General features: G+C 37.4%; 1 protein-coding gene across 1 annotated transcript in view; it reads right to left on the reverse strand.

The window, feature by feature from the left end:
* LOC127952939 (noelin-2-like) overlaps nucleotides 1–17276 on the reverse strand; it is a 54705-nt gene extending 37429 nt beyond the window's left edge. Inside the window, exon 1 of the mRNA XM_052551875.1 lies at nucleotides 16777–17276. Within this exon, the coding sequence (XP_052407835.1) occupies nucleotides 16777–16833 (57 nt within the window). The 5' untranslated portion in view covers nucleotides 16834–17276. The remainder of the gene's footprint in view (nucleotides 1–16776) is intronic.
* Between the last annotated feature and the right edge of the window lie 1761 nt (nucleotides 17277–19037).

Here is a 19037-nt window from a genome sequence, read left to right on the forward strand (position 1 = left end):
CTGTAATGGGATTTGAAGAGATTTACTCCCTTCATGGTGTGCAACAGCGAATGAGACATATCAACATTTCCGTAAGGCTTTAGAAGTCTGAATGAACTACTTCTATATTTTTAATGATCCTTTTGTGTCATTTCAGTAGCCCCAGCGTCTGTTTATTTGTGTTGAATGGAAAAGTGCACAGACATTCTGCAAATATTCTATGTGTTTCTCAGAAGAGAGGAAGTCTTACAGGTTTGGAATGATATGAGGTTATATAAATGACATTTTCAGGTGAACTGTTCCTTTAACAATAACTAAAAAACATTTACAGTCCTCACACGTGAAACTAGGATCTCAAGAGGACAAAGGCAGTAGAAGCTTGCACGTCTGACTACATCTTCCTAACGTAGATTGTGGCAGACACGCTAAAGAAATAAAGACAGACAGAGGATCCGTTCTGTCACTCATTTTTAATAAAGCTTTCCAGAGAGCTGGAGCCCCAACAAAGGTATGAGCCCATCTGCAACCATCGATCCCCGGCAAGCCTAACGAGAAAAATGCTCTCTGTCTCTGTTCCTGTCAGACTCCAGTTCTCCCTTCTCCTCTCCCACGGCTGCACGAGGCAGATTGCAGGAGAGAGGTGTGGAGAGCGAGAGGAGAATTCTGAAGGCATCCGAGTGGCCAGGGGGGCCTCCTCCTGCGGCAGACATATTCACCTCCCCCCAAGTCTGGCAGAGTGCTGACATATCTGTCCTTGCTTGCAACAAGCTCAGAATTAAGATGGCAACTCATGCACGCTACATGTGTTAGCGGCTGTTTTGCAAGAATCCTTTTGGGATTTTCTCGTCCATAATGCAGCGTAATGCTTGGATGCTGTCGTACCTTAAATCTAATCTCTGCTTTTGTCTCTCTGTGTCAGTATTTTCTCTCCTCCACTGCTGTTCTTGCACCTCTGAATCGTAGTGAAGCCGTATCGCTCAAAGAACATGGCTGGCAGCAGGAGACAAAGCCTTGAAGCTCGATCTCAGAGAAATGTCACATGCATCACAGTCACCTCGTTTATCAAATCAGAGGATCACTATCATACTCGATTTCACTCTCTAGCCCTCCTCCATGGGCGTTTCCTCTGGGAGGCAGGATGCAGTGATTGTTCCTGGATCAACATTTTTTGATGATTTTGGATCAACATTACTGTCCAAAAATATAGACTTAACCCAATCTATCTCCGGCAAACCCCTAAACCTAACCCATAATTTATTCCTAAAATCAGTGGGAAATGATTAACAAGGGTGTAGAAGCACCTAACCCTGATTGTAAGCCTAAAATAGATATTTCCTGAAAATGTATATCTCAATTCTGATTGGTTGATTGGAATGTTGTTCCAGGATCAACAAGGATGTTGATAGCTGACCATGCAAATATAAAATTATTACTAAATATAGGTGATTAAAAAAATTACTACCACTGTCCAACATTAAAACCCAAATAGGTGAAAAGGAAACCTCCATGACACAATGATAGGCTACTCAATCTGTAAATATTGGATGAACCTAACCTATAATGTCCACAACTAGCCTAGAATTTAACTTAGAAATGGACAGACTAATTACAAAGTAATCAACTCATCCACTCAGACATTAACAGTTTCGTTAATTAGTTCAATTAAAATTATTCAGAATTAAAAATTACATAAACAATTTGACTACGGCCTAAATAGGTTGTATATTAATATAATAATAAAAAAGTAACGTATAAAAGGGTATATATATATATATATATATATATATATATATATATATATATATATATATATATATATATATATATATATATATATATATATATGCATACATACTAGAATTGACTGCTTGTTGATGGTGTCAGTTGAATATTTAAAAAATGTAGAAGTAATGACTTAAAAACAAACAAGAAATTCTACAGAATAATAGGAAAAATATTTGTTAGACTGATCTGACTGTTGGATGAAGGATGAAGGGATATTCTAGACACATATTTGAAATCACATAGCAATAGTGAGTCTATGTATCCAGAGAGACTAAACATTAAGTTTTAGTTCAAATCTGATGTCTCCTTTAATTGTTGCTAATGTCAGATATCCCAACATTTTTACAGTAACATTAAACTAAGATAATAAATCATTGTATTTATACGTTTTCTTTTTTGTTTTGTTTTTACAAATCTGTGTAAATTTTTTAAAACTTCCTTAATTTTCAACATGGAAGTAAGTTATTTTCTGTGAATGTGCAAGACTTCCCGCTTCATTAGCCATCAACCACCAAGAAACTAGAAGAATAACAAAGTGCAGTAAACTCAGAACTATATGCACTCCAAAAGAGTGCCGTTATGATAACAATAATGAATTTAAATATTATGGTGACAAATACCATTTTGTATTTCAATCAGCAGCATAATGGACTATGTTTATACAGCTAAAATAACTGGAAACGAATAACACTGGAAGCCTTCAGCATTCAAGATACAAATGGCTGTGATGCTCTTACAGTAAAAATAAGATAAAATAACACATTTGTGTCTCAGGCAGACTTTGGCTGAAGGCAGTAGATGTTCCACTTGCGAATCACTATTTAATAACAAATACATTGAATATAAATTATGAATAAAAACTGAGAAAGAAATTTTTTTTTACATCTGCTTTATTGTCCTTTGCAGGATGCTTAAACACTTTCTGGAGTCTTTTAGCAGATTTATACATGCTCTGTTATAAATAAAAGATACGAAGACTTGTTCTGGTCAACAGTATTATGACTGTGTTTTTACAAATCGGCTAAGAGAATGATTCAAATGACTCATTCAAACATAAGTGACATGAACAAATCATTTTGTTGAACAAATTCAAACTGATCTGCTTTAAGCCAGCCAAATGCAAATACAGACATTTTAATTTTGTCATTGAAACAGACAGATTTTGAAACAGAATCCCCTGTTGTAAGGTAAACCTATGCCTTTAACTCAGAAACATGCCCATCACACACCACTGTCAATGGTTCCTTCTCAGTAAAGTGTTTCCTACAGTAAAAAGACACATTCTCGTTCTATTGTTGAGCCATTGTGGTGTGTGTATTGATTTAACGATGTGATTCTAATTAAACTCAAAGTGTAAGGAGTGTCAGTGCTATTCAGCAAGATAAAATCAAAGTGACAGAGTGATAGGGGTCTAATTATTGCTCTGTTCTTAATAAGGATGTTTAAGATAATAACCCCAGAGGCACATTCTTTCCAACTTCTGCCATTATTTCTCTCTCTCTCTCTCTCTCTTTCTATTCACTCACATTTTTTTCTAGAATACCTTCAGCAGGATTATGAATTCAGCACATCTACACACTCTTCCTCTACTCAGCACTGATTTAACTGATTTGTCTTGCATTCCTACATTGTGTGTAAAGTAGAACGATGTGAAATGTGCAGGACAGGAGACGCAGCAGCAGCAGAAATGAGCGCTTGTGTTATAATTTAAGGAACAGTTTGTTAAAATGGTTTAAAATACATAAATGACATTAATCATAAAATAAATGACGTCTAAAATATATCAAGGTTAGTCATTTGAACTTTTTTTATTATATTATTTACACTATGGCAAGAAAATCTCCAGCTAAAATCTTTGCTCAATGATTGGGAGTTTATCAAACAGGACTGAAGTGGGAAAAACAATGTAATAGCACAGAATCCATTGCTAATATTGCTAAAAGTGATGTAAATTCCTGGAGGATGATGACATTAAGGACATGTCTAGCCCCCTTTGGAAACACGAATGCACCCCAACCCCCAGGCTGTATCAGAATCAGAATCAGAATCAGAAAGAGCTTTATTGCCAAGTATGTTTGCGCATACAAGGAATTTGTTTTAGTGACATAAGCTTCCAGTACACAGAGACACCAACACACAGACAAAAAAAAATAAAAATGTAGCCAAATCAATAAGTGTATAAACAATTGTGCTATAAATGATAATGGGATAGGATTGAAAAAGATGCAGGGATGTACTAGGATGGAGGGGTAACAAATAAATATAAGGATGTTGCACTTTTGTTTGCATAAGCATAAGTGGGGAACATTTAACTGTTCATGAGGTAGATTGCCTGGGGGAAGAAACTGTTTTTGTGCCTTGCTGTTCTGGTATTTGCGGCTCTGAGACGCCGGCCAGATGGCAAAAGTTCAAAAATGGGGGGACTTGGATGTGAGGGATCCAGAGTGATTTTATGAGCCCTTTTCCTCACTCTGAATGTATACAGTTCTTGAAGGGTGGGCAGGGGAGTACCAATAATCCTTTCAGCAGTCCGAACAGTTCTCTGTAGTCTTCTGATGTCTGATTTTGTATGGGATATCCTCTGGATATTGGGGAAACTTAATAAATCAAATACAATTTAAAATACACCCAAATATTCAATTTCTATTACAGATTTATATATCTGTAAGACACAGCCGTTCATTAGTCTGACTGCTTGTGGTAAGAAACTGTTCTTGAGTCTGGATGCTCTGGACTGAATATTGTGCTATTTCAGGCCGTTATCTATTAGTTGGTATTTCTTAGTTTGCAATGCATGATGCATTTGAAATTAATATTGTTTAATTTGTATGTCTGGTTGGTTTACTCATCTCCTGTATTTGCAGATTTTGTGCTATGTGAAGCTTTGGCAGGAAAGTGTCTGTTAAGAACATAAATAATGGAACAAATATTTCTGCCATCAAATATTTGTTCGTAAAAGATGAAAAAAGGTAAAAATACACACACACACACACACATATTTAAACAGAAATTATATCTATGGATCACACTTCTTCAGGTACTCTACTATTCATTAATTTGTTATTGTTTAAATTTGCATTACAACCTTTGATACACGATACAACGATACAATTTAAAAGTTTTGATATACATTTTTTGTCGTTCCAAACCTGTGAGACCTCTGTTCATTTTCAGAACACAGTTTAAGATATTTTAGATTTAGTCCGAGAGCTCTCAGTCCCTCCATTGAAGCTGTGTGTACGGTATACTGTCCATGTCAAGAAAGGTTAGAAAAACATCATCAAAGTAGTTTGTTATCTGGCTCGGCTCTGTGTTCATCTTCAGTTCTCTCTTCACACAGTTCAGTCAGTGTACTGTTTGAGTAAATTAATTACGCCGGGATATTGGTTTGTTTTAACTCAGAGGGAGTGTCAGCCACATTAAAAAAGTTAACAGACCAATTCATTTGTGGATTAATGCATATTGGAGACACGAACCGTTTAAAACGATTCAGTTCGATTTGGTGAACTGGTTCAAAAAGAACCGGTTACATCGAATGATTCGTTCGCGAACCGGATATCACAAACTGCTTTGTTTTTAACTCTCTCTCTCACAACAAACACGGAAGAGAAGACAATGCTGAATAAAGTCGTAGTTTTTGCTATTTTTGGAACAAAATGTATTTTCGATGCTTCAAAAAATTCTAACTGACCCTCTGATGTCACATGGACTACTTTGATGATGTTTTTCTTTTTTTCTTTTTTTTTGATGTTGGCCCCCACTGTACTCAAATTAGTGTAAGATATGGGAATGGAGGCCAACATCTGGTGGTATGTTTTTTTTTCATACACACACACACACACACACACACAAATAATGGTTCCTGGAAAGCACACATACATCACAGAAACATCAATTTGATGTCTGCATTTACATCTGACTTTAACTTGAGAAATAAATCTTTGTTATTGTCCTCTTGCATTATTGACAAACTATTTTTCTGTTTGAAAGCTGCTTTGACACAATCTTCATTGTATAAAGCGCTATACAAATAAAGGTGACTTGACTTGACATCTGCATGATGTATTTGTTATAGGGTTTGCTCATCTGCAATACATTTTTAAGATGTTTCCAATAAGATGTTATATAGACATTTAGAAGATGTCTTTAAGATGTTGATGATTTAGCATGTATGTAAAACTGCTTTTTAAAAGATGTTTATCTGATTTTAGTTTGTACACAACATGCTCTTCAAAACACATCTTCTAGACATACAGTACATACCTTTTATTGGACAACAGCAAAAGCAAAATAAATGTTGCTTTACATAACTAATTTAATGTGTTAAATTTTGTAATTTATTGTAAAATTGACTATCAATTTCTGAGTTTTTTTGCATTATTTGTGATGGCTGAATCAGGTGGAAAAGTTATATGGTGTGGACATGTCAAGTTTTTTTCCTGCTGCTACTCACGTGTGCTGGCATCAGCATACTTGCTTCTCAAACATGTAATGTCTGTGAACTTCATGTGCTTGATACCAGTCCCAAGAGTAAGTATCAGAGTGAGCAGGTTGTGCTGCTTTGTAGAAACAGGAGAGGCTTGTTATCTCTGAGAATATTAAATGAGAAGCGACAGTGCTACTCTTTCTTGTTTTGTTTTTAAAGAAATTCTCCCAGTACAGGGCCAGGCTCAGGTGTAGCCACTGCTCAGTCTACTTTCAAGCACCACCACAGAGAGACGGGGACAACTCTTGCACTCAGAGTGGCCAGAATATCTCTTTGGCTGTCCGTCTTAACGGCAGAACAAACATGTCGATAAAAAAGAGTCTCCTCTCTCTACTTCTCTCTCCATGGCATTTGCATCTCTTGCCTTCAAATCTCTCTCTCTCTCGCTCTCTTTGACAGGTTATCTTTCTGCAGGAGATGCTGCATTGTCACACCTGAGGGTGTTAAGAGGGAAAATGTGCTCTGAAAAACAACAAACAGGGACAGGGGGAGATAAAAAAAATGAGAGAAATCAAGAAAGAAAAGACAGGGTAATGGATTTCTAGTATAAAGAAAATGACAAATAAAATCTATTTAATATCTCAATTGTTTCTCCCACAGACCAAAGGTCCTTTTTCATGACGCACAAGCACAATGCATTTCTGTGTAAATCATTTATAAATCCATTCTCACGTAAATTTTTTCCATTGAATGGACACATTTAAGCATGAATGGTTTTACGCGAGATTTACATAAAAAAAATCATTTTGCTTGTGTTTTATGAATCATCGCATTCAGATTAAGTGGAGAACCATTTTTTTCTCCTTACTAAAAGACCCCAGCAATCTCATGTGAGTCTTTTCTAGAGTTTCAGAAGCGATTTCAACAATACTGACTGCTGTGCTCAGGCTTACAACTAATATTTCTCTAAAAGTCTTCCCATACCAAATTATCTGATATTCACAATCAATCAATAGTGCATCGAAAATTTTAAAAATCAATCATAATTTACTCTTTCTTGCTTGGAAGACAAAATAAGAACATTCTGAATAATGTCCTTATTTTTTCCCCCTTGCAATACAGTGAATGTGATTCAGTGAACAGTGAGTTACTATAATAATAATCAGTGATGACACGTTTTTTGATCACGTGACAGTAGAAACATTCACTATATGTTTGTATTTCAAATAAATGCTTTTGAACTTTCTCTTCATCAAAGAATCCTGTAAAACATATTTTAGAGTTTCCACAAAACGTTTTTACATTTATATTAATAAGAAATGTTTCTCAAGCAGCAATATTATAATATTCAGAATGATTTCTGAAGGATCATGTGACACTAAAAACTGGAGTAATGATGCTGAAAATTCAGCTTTACATCACAGGAATAAATTACATTTTAAAATATATTGGAATTTGAAATATAATTGAACATTTAACAATATTGCCACACTTATTTGTAGTATGAAACATAATGCAGACTGACACAAATGAGACACCAAAGAGACACTAGGTTTAAAACACGTTGTCAATATATTTAGTACTGCCATGCCTTGTTGCTAAGAGTTTAGAGAGCAAATTATAGAGTGCATTGTTCTGTTACCAAATTGAAAAGCAGATTGATTTATTTTAAGACGAGACTGTTGCATAGATACCACTGATAAAAAAAATAGTGAATTCTTTACATCACAGTAAAGCAGCCTTTTACATTAAAGTAAGTATGTATATGGTTCACACCACAAATATATGTGTAGAATGTCGCCCGATGACACGCACCAAGCACATTCCCAGCATAAAGAGTTTAATATCACACGGCTTGAGGCTCTGTGTGCAACTGCCATATTTATATTCCAATCTTCCACACTGAAAACCCACATCACAGAGCTCATAAAAGATTCATTCGATGGTGGAAAGCAAGGTCGCACAGGAAACTGGACAGAAGGTAGTTACTACAACACAGCAACATCATCATGCAAAGGCAAAGTGGCCATGCAAGATCCCACCAGCTGGCAGCCCCACTGTCCCATTATTATGATAACCTCCTGTCCTGTCACATGCCCGGAGACTTCTGACTGGCCGCAGCTGACCATGCCCTCTCTCGCTGTGCGTTGCCTAGTTAGGGTGCATTTGTGTACGCGTTTTATTAGGTCACGATGTGTGGTGGCACTAGTGTGGTACAGTATTAGTAGGGCAGAGCAGGGGAGGATGGGCCTCTCACAGGCAGAAAAATGTCACATTCGCTTAAAGTAAAAGCAACAGAGCTGAGGGAGCCCGGCAGACCTGATACTGCATGCCTGATATTCACGCCACCAAGCAGACAGAGCCGTAGCCCAACACAAAGAGAGAGAAAGAGAGGCAGAAAATGATGACATGCTGCTTGAACAGGATGCTCTGTTAATCTGCCGCTTGGGTGACGGAACAGATTCAGCAGAACTAAAAGAAGAATTTCATGTACCAGCTGTACTAAATGTAATTTAATAATGTCAACCCGACCAAGTTGGGTTTTTTTTTTTCTCAAAGGGTGAAATCGCACAGACTCCTGTGGCTTTTTATTTTTGCCCATTAAAAGAAAATCACAGATATTTCGGGTCGGATTGAGTTGTAGCACTTTAATGTTACAGCTTTCTGCGGCAGAGAAGAGCCAGAGGGACTTGCCTAGGGATCGAAATGGAAACAGACCCTTCACTCGAGCTGTCATCTATAGACGCATGGTTAGGTGCTCCATTAGTCCTTAGGACAGTCGAACATGCACATCTGCACATTTGAAACAGCACCTAGAGCCCTATAAAAGCTCAGTCAGGACACGTGGACTAGTCAACTTAGGCTATTGTTCCCCTGAGCCATACTGCAGTGTGGTGTCACACCAGGACAAACATCCTTTCAGGTAGAAACATTAGCAAATGAGGAGCATTTTTCCTGTTCAGTCCATAGGCCGGGTCTGAACCAACACCTGGAGGGTGACAGTTCACAAATTAAGCCAAACACGCTGCTGCAATGCCCCTATACCTGTAAAGGAAACATCAAACAGATGCTCAAGTGTTCATAAAAAAACCTCACTTACTGCTTCTGAGTGCCTTTTGTATTTCACTTTTCATGAAGGTTTGCCACTGCTTACCCCAAAGGGTACAATCACATACAAATGGAAACAAACATAGAGAGGAAAAACTCAGTCATTACCAATAATTAGTAAAAGAGAAATACTGAATCCATTAGTTAAATGGTTGCCTCAGACTGTTTAGATGGCATCTGATGATTAATGTACACAAAATGACAAGAGTCATTCTGGGACGTTTTAATCTGATAAGCTTTTATCAGGTGCTTTTATCAGGTGCTTTTATTTGCCAACTAGCAAACAAAATAGTATTGTACAATTGTGTTGTATCATTTAATGTTCATTGCATTAAATCTAGATATTAAATTTTTTTATTTATTTTTCATTTATTTTATTTTTTGGGGGGGCGGGGGGCAGCTTGACCGTTTCCTAGTCAGTGGGTTTTTAAATGATGGGTGCTTTACAACAGTTTTAACCATTTTGCTTAAATAACAAAGACTCACCCCTAAGCCCAGCGGGTTAAAGCAAATCAAGTAAAGCAAATTAAAAAACACTGATCCATTTGAAAACGTCCACTAGCATTCTGCAGAATTGTTTCTGCACATTAAGTAAATTTGTAGGCCAACCTGAAGGCCTAATTTCAAATAAGCTGGCCTGTGAATAATAAATGGATTTTAAAAGCAACTTTTGTAGCAACTTACATTCTTAACCCTCATGTTGTGTTTCAGTCATTCTGACCCAGAGAGGATTTTCTTTTTCACAAAAATGCTACTTGACGATATCATATTGGTCTTAAAGTTACTGACTTTGCTCACATTGGGATTTTCCCTACTTTGTTACATTTGTGTTGCTCATGGTCAAAAATAACCAGCCTACAAAAAATTTATTATAAATCTCTCATTATCTTATTACCAAATATAGGTTTCCATCTTTTTATCAACTTGTGTTATTTCAATTAGCACAGGTTTCCTTTTTCTTTTAGGAATTGACTCATAGTAGGCCCTTATTGATCTGTGCTTATGCAACTATTTTTAAAGGAACACTGACAAAATTGTTCACAGCACAAGGGTTAAAGCACACAATGGTTTCAACATTTGCACTTGAAGTACTGTGTGAAATTTATATTGTACAACAAAATATTAAAGTAAGTACTATTAACAACAGACCTTCAACCAACATCACAATGCTTAAAATATTAACATTTAGTAATTTTTTTTTGTTTTTTTTGACAACTACAGTGCAATCAAAACAGCTCTGTGCTGGTAGTCAAGGCCTGTGTGTTTGTGAGGGCCCACAGAAGTGTCAACACACATTGTGAGTCTGCTCTTATGTGGAAAAATAAATAAATATTGATAGCAGCAGGTATTCGCAAAACTGTCATCCGAGGGACAAAACCTAGAATCTAATCTCACACTTCTCTTGTTCTTCTTTCCTGCAGATAACACACAAACACCACCACAGTTGCACAGCAGTAGCATCTCTGTTCACACCGGACATGTGGACTAGCACACACACATACACGCATACATACATTCTGCCCATATTCGACCCCTCCTCTGTGCCACACAGAATACAGGCTCATCAGTTGGTCCTAATCAGTCACCTCTCACAGTGTAGGCTGTGCTATTCAATTGCCTCATCTAGCCATGCATCCACATAGGCTCCCTGATGGTAATGCATTACAATTGAATGTTAATGGGAACACTTGAAGGTGGGTGAAGGGAGGATGGCTTATTCATTTCTCATCGCTTGTTAGTGCAGCTCATACGCTGCCTGTGACATTATTATGATGTCAACTATAGTATCATTATGAGCAGACGCCCCCGCATGTGTCACATGTGAAAATATTAACATTATTTTCTGTGTCCACCTCCCAGTGTGCATGTCTCAGATGTGCCCTCACATACATATGCAAAATCACACACACACACACACACTCGCAGGATGAAAGGAAGGTCATGTTGCATAAGTTAGTAGTTTCTTTTATTAATATTCTAAAGTGGAATGAGGTGATCAGTTTCTGAAATGAAACTCTGAGACATTACATGTCAGTGGTAAGACTTGGAGGTCATTCCAGTTGTTTGTATTTTGACATAAAAGAAGTATTATGATTAGCTAGATTTACCATACTTCTCTAAATGGCATTCATTATTGCACCCATGTTTCCCATCAGTGCATAAGCACTGACAATTACTACACTGATTAGCTATGTAAATGCCCAGAGTCATATAACCGGCACTGGTTGTGACAAAAGCCAACTGTTGTGTTGCCTCACATCGCCTATGTCTGGGCCAAAAAAAATCACTTTTCATTAAACCAAACCCAAAGACTGAAGGCAATAGCCAGCTAACATGTACATTATGCACCTGAGTAAAAGTGTGTGGGGGGGGGGGGCTCTCCATACCAGCAGGTGGCAGTAGTCTATACTTGTCATTTAAGGAGGGAAACCGGAAGAGCAGCATGGTGGATATACAAACCATAAACAATGTCACACTTCATGATTTTCACATCATTTTTCATTCCAGGCGGACATTATGAAAATATTTTTCTTCTTTATTTTATGGTTCTAATAAAGTACACTACAAAGAAACGGACACTGGCAATTAATAAGTATGAGGCTTTTTTCATAATTTGTGTGTTAACTTCTGTCCTCTCTGATCCCTTGTTAGCACAGCAAGTAGACTAGGCACTAGCAGCCTTGTTGTTGTTACTTTTTAATTGTCTTCTTTTCAATTATTTTTTTTTTTCTGAAACTGAAAAAAGGAAAAGTTTTTTTAAATACAGGTTTGTGCAAAATCTAGCACAGGGATTGCCAGCTTCATTCCTGGAGGGCCACTGTCCTGCAGAGGTTATCTCTATCTATCTCTATTTGAATACACCTGAAAAATCTAATCAAAGTCTTCAGGATTGCTTGAAAATTACAGGCAGGTATATTACAGTACATTAGAGATAAAACTAAACTCAAAACAAAACAAATATTTTGTGTTTTGTGAGGACAAAGGACAAAGGACAAATGTAGCCAGCATTACAACCCTAATCTTCTGAGACACTCAGTGAATGACCACAGAGAGTCACGACAGATTAACATCTCATCCAAAGGACAGCGCCTTTAATAGTGTATCGCCCCCAACATTATTGTAGGGCATTAAGTCTCAAGAATACTTCATTTTCCATGTTCCATCTTGCAAACAGTTGAGCATGCAAGCCTTTAAAATAAGCCTTTGATCACGAGCATCCACAAGCTGGAGTAGAAAACGGACAAAGGAGGTATAGTTTTAGCTTTTAGTTTACCAATTTTTTTTTCAGGAGGACTCCCATCTAGGCAGAGGCCAGGCTCGAACCTGCTTAGCATTGGTGGGAAACCATGCAAGAGTTTTAAGTTGACAGCTGCAGATGCAGAGCAGCAGTAGGTCTGTTGGCCACTCTTGTTCATGCTCGGGGTTTTGGTTGAGAGATTTATGCTGCTGGTCCTGGGCCTTTTCATTTATCTAATTCCCTGTTTGGAAGTCGGACCGACGGTTGGCACAGCACATTCTATCTGACCTGTCTGCATGTCCTTGATCTCAAAGGCGACTGAAGCTTTGTACGCTTCACTGCCCTTTTTTGACCGCCATCCAAGAACACCATCACCGCTCCTGATATTTATTAGTCTCTCAACAGCTAAAATTCACTATGAGGCCATTTCCATTGCCAAGCTAACTTTAGAAAGAGGGCCTAATAGGTCCGCGCACATTATCTCACATCTGATCAAATGGGTGTATAATAGGCCTTTTAGCTGGTGGGCAAGACGAACTGACTTGGACTGGACCAATCATAATTCAGAGAATGGGCTTTCACTGCACAGCTTTCTTCAGACTGGATGTGCCCTGAAAGTAGTGATACTCTCCGGGCAGCTGCTCATATCCGGAATGCTCTGGTCCAGTGCCATGCAAACTCTCCATCCTGGCCAAATCTGACTGGATCATGCTGCCACCAGTTGCTTATTCAAATAGATCATGCTTTGACATTATTTCACAAGCCCACAATAGTCAAAGATAAAAATCCATGTTTTTACCAGCTGTAAATAAAATGACACTTCTTTACATGATCCAGGGGAAGCTTAGCTTGACCCAACGTGACTAATAACTCCTACAAAGGGAGCAGAAATTACATCTGACTGCAGCTTAACTGAAATTATTTTACCTTATATTTCCCTTTTAATATAATCCGAGGACTGCGGCAGCAGATTTCTAACTAGCTTATTATTAAATGACTGCACTTAAGTGAATTCCAAAGTACAACTGAGAATTTCTAGTGAACAGCAGTTCACAAGCGCCTTATTTCACTTCACTCCAGCTGGGCGGCTTTCCATTGCTTCTCTATTTCTCAAAGGCCTGAACATTTAAACAGTCCTATTAATCAATTGTAGCCATTTGCTTTTGATGCACGGCTCTGGTGTATTTACAAAACAAAGTGAAAAAATGGGCCGCGAGCAGATTTTTATCAACTTATGAGGGTTTTGTCTCACAGTTGCAACCAATTAGCACCTCTCTCCCACAGAGAGTTTGATATAACAGGGCTAAATAATGAGTAAACAGACAACCTCCTCATTTTACAAGCTAAAAGTGATAGTTTTGCATCTCAATGTCTCTGGGGGCTGGCAAAGTGTGGCCACCAAGCCTCTCTCATACTCCCGTTTTTGTTTTGTTTTGTTTTTTATAAAAAAAGATAATTTCACTGATAGACAGATTCAGTTGAAAGCACCCTGCCTTTAGCTGAAAGGAGCTATCCGATGCCCTCGTGACAGCTCTGTGATGCCATGTTGGCCCCCTGAGCTGCATATCTAAGCTAACGTGTTTGCCTCTGATGCACTGGCTAATTACATTTGATGAAGATGTTGATTGCAAGCAGATTTGTGGTTAATGTCTGTCAATGTGTGGCTGCATAATTGGCGCTCCTTGCTGTCAGCGTATACAGTATATGATTTACACTCAGGCGCATAGATTTAAAATGTCAAACTGTGTAATAATGTTTTAAAATAAACTAATTAAAGTTTCCTTGAGATGCCTGTGTGTTAGTGCATGGCGGTAGCCCTCACTTTTAACGGCGCTAATGATGGCAGTCAATAGATGTCCGATCCAAACTGCGAGCAACCACTCAAAACTAATTACGAAGATGAGACCCTAATAAACGTACAATCTGTTGATACATACTGAATAGGTTTACCACACAGTGCTTATAAGTAATACGATGTGCCATGAACCGAGGGGAAAAAAAGCAAAGATGCCATTTGTGTCCAGTGTAGCAATAAAGGTGTGCAAGCTGATTCAAGTTAATTATTATTGAGTGAATCATCACAGAGAGCTGAGAACAAAATGAGCTTTTAATCTGTTAAACAATTATTGTCGCTAATCTGCATTCTGCTTTAGTCTCTACATTTTCCCAGAGTCTGATTAAACCCAGTTCCATCAAGTTTTATGGCCTAAATAGAATTTGATCCTCTGTTTGTCCTTATTTAAGGACACAATGCACATCGCAGATTGTTGGCACATACGTATGGACATGTACAGAGATGCACAGATATGTGAAAGTGTGTGAAGTGTGTTAAGTGTGCAAGGGATGTCTCCATCATAAAATGGGAAAAACCAAGGTCGAGTAAGCGGCCATTTGTATCACTGGTTGTTAGGGCCCCAGGGCATTATGGGTACTTAACAAACGCAAGTCATGAGTGAACAAGTGCATCTGTCTCATTTAAACATGTTGCATATTTGTGTGTCAGTTTGAAGGTTTGTGTGTGTGCGGCTACTTGTTTGAGAGTCCATGCATGCAAATGTTCCCATGCATCCCATGTGAAGTAGTCTTAGCAGGATAGAGAAAAACCCGAAGAATTCATCCATTTTTTATGTCTACATTTCTACATCAGGGAGATGGGTGGTGCCATTTTTTCTCTTTTCCAATTAATATTTAATGCAAACACTTACAACAAATGGTCTCCTTGGGCCAATTATGAGAAGCTTGTGGTGAAGAAATAGAAATATACATTCCTACGCATGCCTACAGGACTCTCATATCTTTCACTAAAGCATTCCCTTTTACATATTCTAATGTATGTCTGGAATTGCAGCACTGGCAAATTTGCAAACTCTGCACACATCTTGTACCGTATCATTTCCTTTCCTCTAATATTAAAATCAGTCACAGACTGCTTAACATACTGTTTTATAGAGCACACAGGTTACATCTAATCAAATGCATCACCTCCAGTCTCTAGTTATGCCAAATAGCAGGAAGTCACATGCTCTTGGGTTTTATTCTAATTCATTTTTTATTTTGGATTAACATTACCATGCTATTAAAACAGTATATGACAAAAACAGAATATAATGGAAGTAGTTCTAAAATCATAAAATGATAAATTATATCATTTTCAGTTCTAGACACCACTGACAATAAAATTAAAAAATTAAAAATGTAAAAAATAAATTTTAGCTCTAAATACATAATAGACAGTGTGTGTGTAGTAGCAGTAGAAGTGCACTGGAAATTTTTACTGTACAACCATCCGCATCTGTTCAGTCAGATGACACCAATTCATCCATTTGCATGATTTTGCAACAAATTCTAATATGAAACTTTACTTTACCTCTTATCTTACGCACATGGAAATCCGTTATATTTTAACACATATTGTAGATGTAGCCTACAACATGTTAGTGTTGTATGTTAGTGATGTCACTCTGTAGCTAATTTCCAATTGCTTAAATTGATGGTTTTACAACTCACCCCGTGCTACAGCATTCTCCAGTCAATCCTACTATTTATTGCAGCATAAAACAGCTAATTGAATATTGACTAATTGCACTGCTAGTTAAACCAGCTTTAATCAAGTTGTCTCATGCTGTGGCACACGTAATAATTAATTTAAAACAGAGTGCGGCTGAGGAAATGTCCGAGGCCAACGCCACTGGAAGAGCGCTGTCCATGGTCCTGACCATTCGGCCATAATTTTGGATTGCGAGATGTTTAAGCAAACACGTATTTTACACGATCATAAGAGTTAGTAATGGTCACTGATAATTAGCCTTTTTTTTTTTTTTTTGCATGAATATTTCTAGGTCAGGTACTGTCCTACAGTTCAGTTCCCATCTGTCACGTTCTCATCAGCAAGCGACCAAATGAAAAGAGCACATAAAAGAGCTTTTGTGATAATGCGAACAGTGCTTTAACGTTCGGGGTTGAGGCTGTGATTCATCGCAAACTTTTCAGCTGGCGTCCTCTTAATCGAGTTCCCAGATTCTTAGAAAATCTTCCCCGCGTGCCGAGACGCTCGTTTGTGATTTATTCAAACAGCTGCACAGTGATTCAGCCATCAACCTCCAATGAGCTAATTCGAGCGCTCAGCACTTGTTTAGAAACTGATAATCAAAGAAGCGACTTGTGCATCCCGCAACAATGCGTATTTACAACACAGGTTGTGATGATGAGCCGTGTATCGCATGCTACGAAGGCATCTTACCTCAGAGGGTATAGTAGATAACATCAGCAGCAGGAACATGGCACTAAACAGATGCATTCCTCTCGAAATGACAGCGTTCCCCACTACCACCAGCACTCGGACACTTTGGTTTTCAGAGCTCGCCCGCCTTCTTTAAGCTCCGCGAAGGATTCTGCCGATGTTCTGTCGAGCGCGCGCGACGATCCACATCACAGGCAGCACGCGCTGGGGTTTATTCCGCTCACGGAGGCAGAGTACCCCCACAACGAGCCGCCTTGTGTTTTATGATTAGTCCCCAATCTTTCGCTAGGGACCGCCACCAAGAGGTCAGCGTTGTAAACGGGCACGGGAAATGAAGTCGAGCAGTTAGTTCCCTTCTCAGCAGGTTTTTTTTTTTTTTTTTTTTGAAGTGGGATCGACTGCCTGAGCTCGAGTTGCAGAGGTTGTAAGGTGACTAATGTGCTTGCGAGGCTCCGACGCTAGGAGCAGCAGATATTCGACGCTCTGGGAGCGGATTCAAAGAAGTGCCCTGCTCGAGATGCACCCTGTCTCTCCAGTGAAAGAGAGAGAGAGAGAGAGAGAGAGAGAGAGAGAGAGAGAGAGAGGTGGCTTTATATCGAGAGTCTGTTGTTCAAACAATGGATTTTTGAGATGAGGATGAAAAGACATGCGAAAATTTCGTCTAACAGTGGGGGATGAGGGGGTTGAGGTCAATAAACATAATGTTTCTCAACAATTTTTAGGGGACTGAAATAATACAGACAAAATTGTACTTGTAAGGACAAGTTTACACAGAGGAAAGCCTTAATCTACAACTATCGTAGCAGCGAGACAAATTAGACAACTTCAAGCTGTTGTGGTCGCAGCGGGACAGCTGTCGTGTCCGTTGTACACATAACTATCCGTCAAGCAGGAAACGTTATTATTGCTAACATAGCGGACTCATTGGAATTGGCATCATCTGTATTAAAGAGAAAATAATCACTTCATCCGATGTTTAACTGAATAATATATCCTTGAGAGATATATATATATATGGTAAGCAGTACAGCTTTTTCTGAAAATTTAGCTTTGCCATCACAGGAATTATTTACATTATAAAATATTTTAAAGTAGAATATAGTACATAAATTGTACGAATAACAATATTACTGTTTTTACTGATTTTTTAACGACTAGATGCAACTTCTTTCAAAAACATTTTTACAAATTTTACCATTTAATATATTTTTTATTCATTTTTGTTTATTATTTTTTGACATTTGTAAATATGTAAAAAAAAAAAGAAAATTTGTAAATTTGTAAATTGTATATATATATATATATATATATATATATATATATATATATATATATATATATATACTTTTCAACATTTGTTCAGCTAGAATGCATAACATTGATAAAAAGTAACAGTTTAAAGATTTATAATGATTTATATAGATTTCTGTTTTTAAATAAAAGTAACTTATAACTTTCTACAAATCAAAGAATTATCAAAGAAAAAACAAAAACACAAAAATGGTAAGCAGTACAGCTTTTTCTGAAAATTTAGCTTTGCCATCACAGGAATTATTTACATTATAAAATATTTTAAAGTAGAATATAGTACATAAATTGTACGAATAACAATATTACTGTTTTTACTGATTTTTTAACGACTAGATGCAACTTCTTTCAAAAACATTTTTACAAATTTTACCATTTAATATATTTTTTATTCATTTTTGTTTATTATTTTTTGACATTTGTAAATATGTAAAAAAAATAATAATAATTTGTAAATGTGTATTTCTAAATGAAAATAAATGTCTGCCTATGTAGGAAAGAGGTGCATCACAATGATGGTCCATGGTTAAAACTTAGAATGTTATAGTGTTATAGTTATTAATGTTATTAATGTAGTAATGTTAAAACTTCAAGTTATCGTTACCATTATGAGATACTCATAAACTGGTGAGTTTTGCACATGTATATATATGTATAGTTATGTAAATATATATAGTTGCACCAATGTAACACATTGCAGTGCTCTTACAGTTTCTTAACAGTAAGACGAAACGTCCCTTAGTGGGGAAAATATATATATAAATAAATAAGAATGAAAAATATTGAGAGAAAGGAGGAGGAGAAGAAGAACCTCTGGATGTTTATGGAGTGTGTGGTAGGGCTCTGATCGTTCTGGGTTTGATGGGGTGGATTAGATTTTTTGCCCGCAAGCAATATGAATGTGCATTAATAAACAAAGGCGCCAGAACACACACTCCTGAATCAAACTCCAG

The sequence above is a fragment of the Carassius gibelio genome, chromosome A3 (assembly GCF_023724105.1).
Source record: "Carassius gibelio isolate Cgi1373 ecotype wild population from Czech Republic chromosome A3, carGib1.2-hapl.c, whole genome shotgun sequence".
NCBI lineage: Eukaryota > Metazoa > Chordata > Actinopteri > Cypriniformes > Cyprinidae > Carassius > Carassius gibelio.